This window comes from Megalobrama amblycephala, linkage group LG20 (genome assembly GCF_018812025.1).
Source record: "Megalobrama amblycephala isolate DHTTF-2021 linkage group LG20, ASM1881202v1, whole genome shotgun sequence".
NCBI lineage: Eukaryota > Metazoa > Chordata > Actinopteri > Cypriniformes > Xenocyprididae > Megalobrama > Megalobrama amblycephala.
The window spans coordinates 6,188,791-6,200,441 of NC_063063.1; the positions used below are offsets into that span (position 1 = coordinate 6,188,791).

Below are 11,651 nucleotides of genomic sequence, written 5' to 3' on the forward strand. Positions count from 1 at the left end.
ACAGACAGACAGACAGACAGACACAGATAGATAGACAAACAGACAGATAGATAGATAGATAAATAGATAGACAGACAGACAGACAGACAGACAGACATAGATAGATAGATAGATAGATAGATAGACGACAGACAGACAGATGATATAGACAGACAGATAGACAGACAGAAGATAGACAGACAGACAGATAGACAGATGATAGACAGACAGACAGACAGACAGACAGATGATAGACAGACAGACAGATAGATGACAGACAGACAGACGATATAGACAGACAGACAGACAGATGATAGACAGACAGACAGACAGATGATAGACAGACAGGCAGACAGACAGACACAGATAGATAGATAGATAGATAGACAGACAGACAGATGATAGACAGACAGACAGACAGACAGACAGACACAGATAGATAGATAATCAGTTCTTTTGTTCACTTTTGTTCATCATTTTATTCACTGGCCCCTGGGCACCCTGAATTTTCTGAAAGTGGCCCCTGTGCTGTGCAGTTTGAGTATCTCTGGTATATGGTTTTACTGCCCCAGGGTTTCTATGAAGAATCTCTAGAACAATAAAAGGACAGTGCAGTGCAGGAATGACATCCACGTCAACACACTGCAGCACATGGCTGGTTGTCCAGCGGGACACATCCATCACAGCTAAGGTCAAAGATCTGAACTTCTACCTTCTGAGTGGGATGGATGTCTCCACAGGGAGCCATCCACTACTGTCTGCTGATCGGCCCTTTTCACGTCTCCTATACATCAATCTGCCCTTGTGCTTAAGTCACAGCGCTTGGCAGAAAATAAGTGTGAAGATAAGAACACTCAGCAAAAACTTCCAATCAATTTAATTTGTTTTGAATTTGAAAGTACAAAAGTTTGCATAAGTGTTTTATAATTTTAATTGAAACTGTTCTGGGTTTTACTGCATGCCAGGATGCAATGATTGGAAGGAAGGGAATTGCAGTGATGGCACACGTACAATAACGGGCTTGTTTTTGCTAAGCATGTATCCCATAACTTTAAACCACAAGCCAAATTTACTTTAAATTACTTTAAAGTCTTTATATGAGGACTGACCTCTTTTGAGTGGAGAAATCACCATCAACTCCAATGAGTGTGCAGCGTATTATGCATTATGAACAGCTCTGACCTGATACAATATAAACATGTTGACTCACACCGTGTGGTGTCCCTGAAGGGAAACATTATTGCAATTCTAATGACCACTGAAATGTTTAGCGATGAAGCATGTCCTGAGCTGCGAATTCACACAGCCTGATGAAAAATGGATGAGATTATATTTCTTGGAATGAATCTCGCCCTTGTCCTTAGTTAGCATTCAGTGGACACCATGCCTTGCTGACCTACTCTGGCTGAACCATGTCCCTGAACGGAGAGGGTGCATCTGAACCTTCAGGGGCAAAAGAGAAACCGCCTAGGAAGCTGGACCGCAGAACTCAAGTGGTCATGGTTCAAGTGAGAATGGAGCATACAAGGCCAACTCCACTATCAACTTTAGCCTGTTAGTCTAATGGTTTTCTTGCACACTGCAATATGGGAAGTGTCAGCTTTTCAGTTCAAGTCTGCAGGGGTAAGAATCCACCAGAGGACATACAAAATCTAACAGAATCAAAACATAGTCATCCAAAAGGTCATGGTTTAGCTGGTTAGCAGAAGCAACTACATATACTGTTCTGAAGAAGGATTTTCTCAATGGACAACTATAAATAATATACCAGTTGAGCTACTGCCATCGAGATGAATAGAAATGCTTAGGGATAGCTCTCTCTGGACCTCTCTGTAATGGACAGGAACCTCAGCAGAGAAAGTTTGAGAAATAAAGTCAGGGAAAAGCAGAGTCTGCACTTTGAATAATGAAATTACAGTAAATGATCCTCACTATTGTTTTTGTCTTATTCAAACTGAATGAGTTTTGGCATTTATTATAATGCAGCTCCATTTCACTTAAGCTAAAATGAACAACAAAAGCTGTGGCCCTGTTTAAACCTGGTATTAAGATGCATTTTGGTCGATCAGATCACAAGTGGATGACGCTAAATACAGGTGTAAATAAGGTCTAAAACGTTTTGAGTCTGTCCACCTTTGACCACTTCCAGAGGTAGTAGAAAACGCATTAAACCAGATTGTTTTCACAGTGCAGGCACTCATGCTGTCCGAATGTGTTCGAACAGCCACAAAAGACTGACTCTCCGATTACTGATCTAAACTTTGTCAGCTGAAGGCCTAACTTTTGTTTGAAGACAAAAAAATGTACTATGCACAATTTTCTCTCACCATTCCTAATTTATAACACACACTTAAGGAGTTCAGCGCGGCTATCAGAGCAGAAACGAAAGCTTTCCACTCTCAACAATTTTCTGGAAAATACAATACTGTATGACCACTCCATATCTCACCTTGAACTGTCACCATTTTTGCTAAGACCGAATCAGTGTTTGTAAATATGAATGCAAGATGTAATTACTGCAGAACATTAAGTGAACTTTAAGGCTATTTTGAGGGATTCAACATCGGAAAACGTATAGGGAAATGGAAAATATATGCAGTGCAAAAAGAAGAGAAAATATGGACTCAATAACATTGGAAGAAGGTGAAAGCAGCCCATGAACATTAAGGTCAAACTCAATAAACCATGCTAACATGTATATATCTCTACAGTTTCTTTTAAAAATCCATTTACAAAAGTTTCCACGCTGGAAAAAAGGTGGAACCAATAAATCAATGTTCAGTCTAGAAAATCCTTTATCTTCATTAAACCTGGAGGTCAAATGCAAATTAAGGCTTCAACCCAGACAGATTTAAAATGGCTTAGTTATGTTAAAGTAATGCACTATATGGCCAATTCCAATTCTAGTTTGGCTATTCCAATCATATCTGTGTCTGTGAGGACAACGAGAAAATCATTTCTATATGGACTTTATGCACAGAGGAAAATGTCATGCAGGAACAGAACAGGACCCTAAACTGTTGGCACAAATTTGGCAGCCCATAATTCTCCAGAATGTCACTGCTTGGAGTAGCATTAAGATTTCAAAAATCATACAGCTCCCAAAACCTATAAAATGACATACAGAGTGGTGTGTTCAAGAGAAATAAAATAAAGATGACAGAATTGAAGCTTGAATGAAAAAGCTGCTGCCAACTCTTTGTAGGAGAAGGATCAATATATAGTTCTCTGATTTCATATCAGTGTGCTACATCAATAAAACCCTAGGAACTAGATATCTGTGCATAAAGAAGGAAATACAGTAAATTGCAGTGGTGTCCAACGTTACAGGATATGCTTAGTGTGCGTGAGAATAGAATCTAGCTGTGTTTAGACGAGCTGGAGATACATTGTACAAGTTTCCTACATCACAATCTGCATGAAATTAGCATCTATCTTACTGTCATGCCAAGTCATTATGGTTTCTGCAGAGGTGTACATTTTCTACTAATAATGCATATTAAAAAGTGACTATGCAAAAAACAAAATGTGTAACATTGTAACAGTTAATATATGAGAATATAAAGGCATCTTTCTTACATTTTGAGCATTTTTATATCACATTTACAAGTAGGGCTGGACGATTATGGCCTAAAATCAAAACCTCGATTAATTGAACATTTTACCTTGATTGCGATTAATGAACGATTATTTTATTTCTGATTTTTTTTTTTTTTTTTTTTGCCCTCATAGTTCACTGACAAGGTTTGTTACTGTAAATAGCCTATGATTGACTATTAAGGTGGGATATTTTTTTTCCTGTTGAAAGAGTGATCTGACATCATAGCTCACTATCAGCAGTTATTTTATCTATGGTTTGTAACATTTCTTACAGGTTTCTGCTCGTTGTAAATCAGATAAAGATAAATTAGCACAGTACCAGTAGTGATTGCGTGTGTGAATTAGTCATACCGTCTCTCTATTAATTGTGAAGCTGTGGGTTGTAAATAGTTCCTTCAAAAGTAGAAAAAATAGATGCTATAACTTTTGAGTTTCTAAGCTATTTTAGTGATAAATCACAGGACAGCGCTGACAACAAGTTTCTGCGTTCCTCTGTGTGCGCGCGATCTTCACGTTTTGCGCAGCTGTTTGTGAGTGTTCGTACCACATGCAGCTGCGCGAGCGCGGCATAGATATATGTATATATCGCGGTAGCTCGATATAATAATACACATCCGATCTAATCGCTCGAATGTCCAAACCATAAAACAAATACAACTGACAAAGTTTAGTCAAGACGCAAGGTTCACCGCTCGCGCGCCATCACTATGTGTTGAACCGGCGTTCACCTCCGTGTTTTGCTTTTATGCCACTGACTGGACTGGGCGGAGTCACGTGGCTACACACGCAGTTATGTTTTTAAGGGGGAAGTATTAACAGGATTAAAAAACCGAAATGACCGACATGGGAAAATTACGTCGGTTAGAGGTTCTGAATTTCGGTTTCGATTACTTTTCGATTAATCGTCCAGCCCTATTTACAAGCTTTTTTATTAATTTACTTATTTTGTCATTTTAGGGTCACATTAAAACTGGACTTTTTTTTTACTATGGTTTCATCATCTTGCACCTTTTCAAGTGCATTTTATGATTTGATTTTCCCATGGTACCTTTGTCCCAGTCTTTCAATCTTGAAATATGGAAATCCATCATATATATATATATATATATATATATACAGTATATATATATATATATATATATATATATATATATATATATATATATATATATATATATATATATATATATATATACTACATTTACATTACATTTAGTCATTTAGCAGACGCTTTTCTCCAAAGTGACTTACAAATGAAAATAGTATAATCAATCAAATCAACATGAGAACAACAGTATGTAAGTGCTGTGTGAAGTCACAGTTATGTCAGTAAAGTGCTCGTAGCACTTTTTTTTTCGTTTCATAAATACACAAATAGATGGAAGAATAGAAATCAAGGTATGTGCTACTATTACTGGGTCAAGTGCTTACGAAAATGATACGCCTTTAGCATATATATATGCATATTGTTGTTCTCATGTTGATTACACTCTCTGGCCATTTTATTAGGTACACATGCTAGTACCAGGTTCAAGGCAAAGATTCAACAATATTCTGGAACATTCCTCAGAGATTTTAGCCTGTATTTACGTAAGAGCATCATGCAGTTGCTGCAGATTTGTCGGATGGACATCCAGGCGAATCTCCTGTTCTAGCACATCCCAAAGGTGCTCTATTGTATTGAGATCTGGTGACTGTGGAGGCCATTTGAGTATAGTGAACTCATTGTCATGTTCAAGAAACCAGTTTGAGATGATTTGAGCTTTGTGACAGGGCGCGTTATCCTGCTGGAAGTAGCCATCAGAAAATGGGAGCACTGTGATCATAAAGGGATGGACATGGTCAGCAACAACACTCAGGCTGTGGGCTCAAAATGTGCCAAGAAAATATCCTCCACACCATTACACCACCATGATGCATCCATGCTTTCATGTTGTTTACGCCAAATTCTGACCATCTGAATGTCGCAGCAGAAACTGAGACTCATCAGACCAGGCAGTGATTTTCCAATCTTCTCTTATCCAATTTTGGTAAGCCTGTGTGAATTGTAGCCTCAGTTTCCTGTTCTCAGCTGACAGGAGTGGCACCGGTGTGATCTTCTGCTGCTGTAGCAAATCTGCTTCAAGGTTCGACGTGTTATGCGTTCAGAGATGCTCTTCTGCAGACCTTGGTTTTAACGAGTGGTTATTTGAGTTACTGTTGCCTTTCTATCAGCTGGAACCAGTCTGGCCATTCTCCTCTGACCTCTGGCATCAGCAATTTTCTCTTTTTCTGACCATTCTCTATAAACCGTAGAGACGGCTGTGTGTGAAAATCCCAGCAGATCAGCAGTTTCTGAAATACTCAGACCAGCCAGTCTGGCACCAACAAGCATGCCACATTCAAATTCATTTAAATCACCTTTTTTCCCCTTTCTGGTTCTCAGTTTGAACTTCAGCAGATTGTCTTGACCAGGTCTACATGCCTAAATGCATTGAGTTGCTGCCACGTGACTGGCTGATTAGATATTTGCGTTAACGAGCAGTGGAGTGTCTGAAGAGTGTATATAAAAGCTAAATCTAAGTATTTTGATATTTATTGTGTGACAATAATTTATATAAACAAATTATATCAACATGACTGTCTGTTGTAGCTATGAAATTAAAAATGCATTAAAAATGAAAATGATAGCTATGACATTAGCCTAAGGAAATTACTTCCACCACCATCATTTTCAGAACATCCAAAGAGCGTATAGTTGGAAAAAATACTCATACATAATACATGAGGCATGTTTCTTGTTTTCAAAAATAATGACACAAACTTGAGCTCTGTTCCAAAACCTAATGTGCTACATTGCTGTATACTGCTCAATTTGAACCTCGGAACCACACTGCTGATGCTCAAATTTTAAAATAGCATTTCGCTAATCTAACAACTTACTCTAAATGAGTGGTCTCAAACTCAATTCCTGGAGGGTCACAGCTCTGCACAGTTTAGCTCCAACCAGCTCCAACTCACACCTGTTTGAAAGTTTCTAGTAATCCTGAAGACCTTGATTAGCTGGATCAGGATGTGTTTGATTAGGGTTGGAGCAAAACTGTGCAGAGCTGTGGCCCTCCAGGAATTGAGTTTGAGAACCACTGCTCTAAATGCCTGATATACTTCAAGCGAAATCGAAGAACGAACTGGTGTGACATCATTTAGAACAAAATCATGTTAGTTTTAGTTCGAAACAGCTTGTATAAGTAGCTTGTTTAGGCCTATATAAGTATAAAAATACACAGGCGTACATACTAGAAAGCTAGCCTCTCTAAACATAATCACATTTTACTGCTACTTTTCAGCAATTATTTATATTTACGATCAACATTTCTCTAACAATGTATGCCACCTTAGATCTTTTTTTTTTTTACTAAGCTTGGAGCAATGCATTCTGGGATTTTCTTCTTCTTGAAGAATGCATGTGTTGCTGCTTTGGTTATCTCAAAAGACAGCATAATCACGCTGTCTACCTTTCAGAACATCAGGACTGTGCCTGTGTGGGCAGCTCACCAGCTTATGAAACAGAGCTTATGAGTTTTGGAAAACACAGATATCATCATCATCTAAAATTCAATTCTGGAGATACAAGACATTGAGGAAACCTCATGAGGAAGAACTTACCTTCTGAATCTTGAGAATAGCTAGCAGCAGTGAGCAGAAGAACGCCAATGCCTATTCCCAACCACTTAAAGAGCCACGACCTCTGGCGCATCTTCATGTATTACAGCATGCTCACCTGCCAACATAAAGAGACAGGTTACGGTCTCCTCTATGGCTGAAGTGCTTCTCTCACATACATGAGTTGCGTAATGGCGTGCCATATAAGATGCATGAGTCATAAGTCGTATAATTGCTATCCTTTAAATACGGTGCATTTTATAACAGACCTCAGGGGGATTCAGATGCCAAGTGACCATTTGATTTCCATCTCTTTGAAAAAATTATTTACCATTTGCCATAAAAAGCAATCCCAAGACTTTGAAGTTTACTCAAAGAACATTCTAATTAATTCTGGTATCAAAACAGACAATGAAGCCAGCTGAGTCAATTTCCCAAGCCATAATTACTTGAGTCATTTTACATCATAAAAATAATAGAGAGTTTGGCTTTGGGGATGTTGCATCAAACTGAAATCCTCTGTAATGACACTGGGCAGGAAGCATTTGCTGCACATATATAACCTTTCCCTTTGAAGTGAGCGGAGAGATAGATAGTGTTCTCCGTGTGAGGGATATAACAATCCACGGCAAAGTGCAGCTTTGAAGTCAGCAACATGTCTGAGGGGTCAACCAACTCCTTCCTGGAAAACACCGACCTGTTTTGACAGGTCTGGATGCAAGGGAGAGATAAGCTTTGCTCCTAGAGGAATAAAGTCAATTTATTTATATTATGACTAATCAGAGGAGAAGGAGTCAACTTGTGATAGTAACACTGATAAAAGTATGTAAGATCTAAAAGAATAAAGATAATGCAAGCAATTCGATAGTAATTCTTTAGATAAGGCTTTAAACAAAGTATACAATTTCACTTTATTATGTATATTTTATCAAAAGAAAATGTATTCCATTATTACTTTATCCCCGTTTTACAAAGTTTCACAGCTGTGATATTGCTCTTTGTAAAAACCATAATATATTTAGGATTGTTTTTTTAACTATAAATCAGTAAACTCCTTTTCCCGTCATTCCAACAGAGCGGTGTATAGGGATGACGAATGCTTGTAGGCCAAAACATGTAAATGAGTTTAGAACCTCCTGTTCCACCTTCCTGAAGTCAATGGGTTTTTTAATGGGTTTTTGGTTAAATGCCTGAAATAAGGTCTGTGATTAACACAAGCTCGAGATATTTTCATGTTTTATTCCTATGATGGAACACTTCAGTAATAACCCCTTTTTGATTTTTTTTAAAGCTTTACTTGTCTTGAAAAGGCGGTTGCTAACAAGTGGCTAAATGGGGACTATAAAGCAGAGGTCGTGTTAACCGAAATTTTCCATCATTGACTGAATTTTTTTGTCAGTGATGTAAAAATCTGAAGGCCGTCCATCATTTTGACAGATTATTTGAGATATATCCAGCGGCAGCAGTTTCAGAGCAGCAGAGCGAGACGCGCATCCACAGGCATGGATGTGAGGGGCGGAGCTTATCCAGTTAATAGAGTTGTGCTACCTAAAGCCTACTACACGTAATGTATTTACAGTATGTTAAATATGAGCTGTTTTCACAAGGATTTTGAACGGATCAATATCTACAATATTGTAACAACAGTACTTTTAAATAAAGTTACTTTTCTGTTCATACGTGCATATGATGTACAATGAGCAATATTTTTTATAAGATTTAATAAGATTATCACATTGAACTTTTATTGGTCATAGAGGGATCTACCTAAAATGAGGGAAATTATCTAAAAAAAGACTTTTTTTGGATGTTTGGATGACGGTGTTGACATTGTGCACAACCGTTGAGCTTTTCGTGGGTTATTGTGTAGCTCATAGCAGATGAAATGGTGGATTGAAAGGGGATTACAGCTGACTCTACTATTCCTGGTTTTGGAAAGCAATCTGCAATTAATTCCACTCCTGGTTTTCCCAACACTGTGGGTCAAGCTTGTTCAATAGGTGGAGCTGAAGCCCTTTACTTCTTTTTAAAGTATTAGTTCACTTCAGAATTAAAATTTCCTGATAATTTACTCACCCCCATGTCATCCAAAATGTTTGTCTTCCTTTCTTCATGCGTGATGTACGTGAAAGTACCGATCCAGTGTCTACAAAGCGACTAAGTCAAACGGCATTTATAAAAAAAAAGTAAAATAAGGAATGATGTCAGACGATTTTGAAGTTGAAGGAGAAAATGAGATGAAGCTTTTCGCCCTACCTCGGTACTTGCTGCCTACGTCACATGTGACCTTTCCAACGTGATTACATAATGCATGGTGGATTGCAGAGTAGTGCAACTTGAGCATCTGTGGTTAAAAAGTACATACATTCTTATTCTTTTTAGAAAATGACTGATTGTTTCGCTAGACAAGACCCTTATTCCTCGACTAGGATCCCTTTGAAGCTACTTTGAAAATGCAATTTGGACCTTCAACCCAGTAAAGTCCACTACATTGAGAAAAATCCTGGACTTTTTGTTTTCCTCAAAAACCTTAATTTCTTTTCGACTGAAGAAAGAAAGACATAAACATCTTGGATGACCATGGGGGTGAGTAAATTATCAGGACATTTTAATTCTGAAGTGAACTAATCCTTTAATAGGAGTTTCATGTTAGTCAGTAAGAAGTTAGCCTAAATGGTATCAAGAAGTTAGCCTAAATTTAAATAATATTTAATATGAATATTACAGTTTTTCTCAGTCGCTTTGGTACATTTCTCGAATCAAACTCACAATTTGCAAAACAGTAAGTGCATTTCTCAAAACAATTTGTACAAATAGCAAAACACCATGGATAACCTGCAAAAGCCACTCTCTTACTCAAAATCCTTAGTTCATCTCTCAAAAGTAAATATCTGTGTCAATGAACATGTCAGTGCCATCAGAATGACAAGTCCTTGTGTCATTGTGTACGGATAAGACAGTCAAATTGTTTAGTCATGTTCTCAATATAACAGTTTACTCTGGAGGGATGTTCTGATGGAAACATGGCTAAAGTTTTGATGACAATTATTGTCAATTATAAGTTACATCTTAGTGTATGTGTGAGTGTAATTGCAAGAGAATGGAAAAGATTCAAATTTACTCTCTTACTGTTTGTACTGTATTTTATTGACAGAACATTGAGTCATGTCGTTAGAGAAAGTCAAGATCACCTGGGACAATTACCAATTCAGGACAATTTAGAAAAAAGTCTAATGGAAATATAGAAAGTATGAAAAGCTTGACATATTATGATAACTTGTTCAACCATTTTGCATTAAAACTTAGCTATGAGTTTGCCTAAATGTTGTGGGGGGTGAGACTATTCAACAGAGACCCAATATAATACATTTTGTCAACAGACATAAGAACTGATAATTAGAAACAACAGAGAATTGTACATAATATTTGCATGGATGTACCAAAGCATTTGCAACTTGTTCAAAGAAATGAGAACTGCTTTTTTATGTGCCAAGTGACAAATGATTAAATTGAACAGGTAGTTTTGAGAATTTCAATTCTGATCTGAGAAATGTACCAAAGCGATGAGAAAAATTAATAAGAAAACAAAAATGAATATTTGAAAATATTTAAACATTAATAACTATTTAATATTTAGTAAAGAAACACATATGTAGAGAATTACAAATGTTTTGATTCTGTGGAAACCTGTGAGTTCTGCAGGTACAGATTCATATGGGTCCACTAATAAGCAACGGGGGAGGAACAAAAAAAATAAAAAAAATTGGTTGCACAAAAACATAATTGCAATTTTTATTACTGTGAACCATTTTTGTCCCAGTACTCAGAACCAGTGACACAAATAAATCATTAGACGTCATTGCCAGCTATACTACATGAATGGAAATAAGTTCATTTGCAAAATTAAACAACTGACATGAGCTGAATGAACATCAGATGAGAACAAGCTAGTCTTTGGCATCTGTGATACAATCTTGACAGATTACTTTCGGGTATCAGGACATGGCTTTGCAAAACGTACAGAGGCTATTTTGAAAAAGTAATAGAAACAAAAATATAACTTGTTGTGATCCAGATATCAAATCAAAACAGCAAATCAAAAGATACTTGATGAAAAGATCCATTGCTGGAGAAAAAGAGACAACCATATATATAGAGAGAGAGAGACATACACTTTCAAGACTTTCGAATTGTACTACATCAAAACCCTCAACACCAGAGTCGATCATTGCGCTGCCATGCTCGCTGACTATCATTATGAATGGTCTTTGTTCTTTCAAACTGAAAGAGTCTTTGGAGACACGAATGTAATTTCATCCTCTGTTGTCAGGACGGAAGCATATCTCTCCCCTGTGTTCCTCAATACAAAGGTCTTCCTCAGGACAATCAATGAGAGATGCTTCAGCGCTACGTTGTGAGAATGCAACGGA

At 37.4% G+C, this 11,651-nt stretch overlaps 1 protein-coding gene across 6 annotated transcripts in view; it reads right to left on the reverse strand.

Annotated features, from left to right (window-relative positions):
• LOC125255161 (protocadherin-15-like) overlaps positions 1-11,651 on the reverse strand; it is a 265,679-nt gene that overhangs the window by 238,813 nt on the left and 15,215 nt on the right. For all 6 annotated transcript variants that reach the window (XR_007181843.1, XM_048170191.1, XM_048170190.1 and 3 more), the window contains exon 2: positions 7,225-7,339. Coding sequence is in view for 5 of the 6 variants with exons in the window: in XM_048170191.1 (XP_048026148.1) it covers positions 7,225-7,321 (97 nt within the window). In the remaining variant the exon portion in view is untranslated. The remainder of the gene's footprint in view (positions 1-7,224; positions 7,340-11,651) is intronic.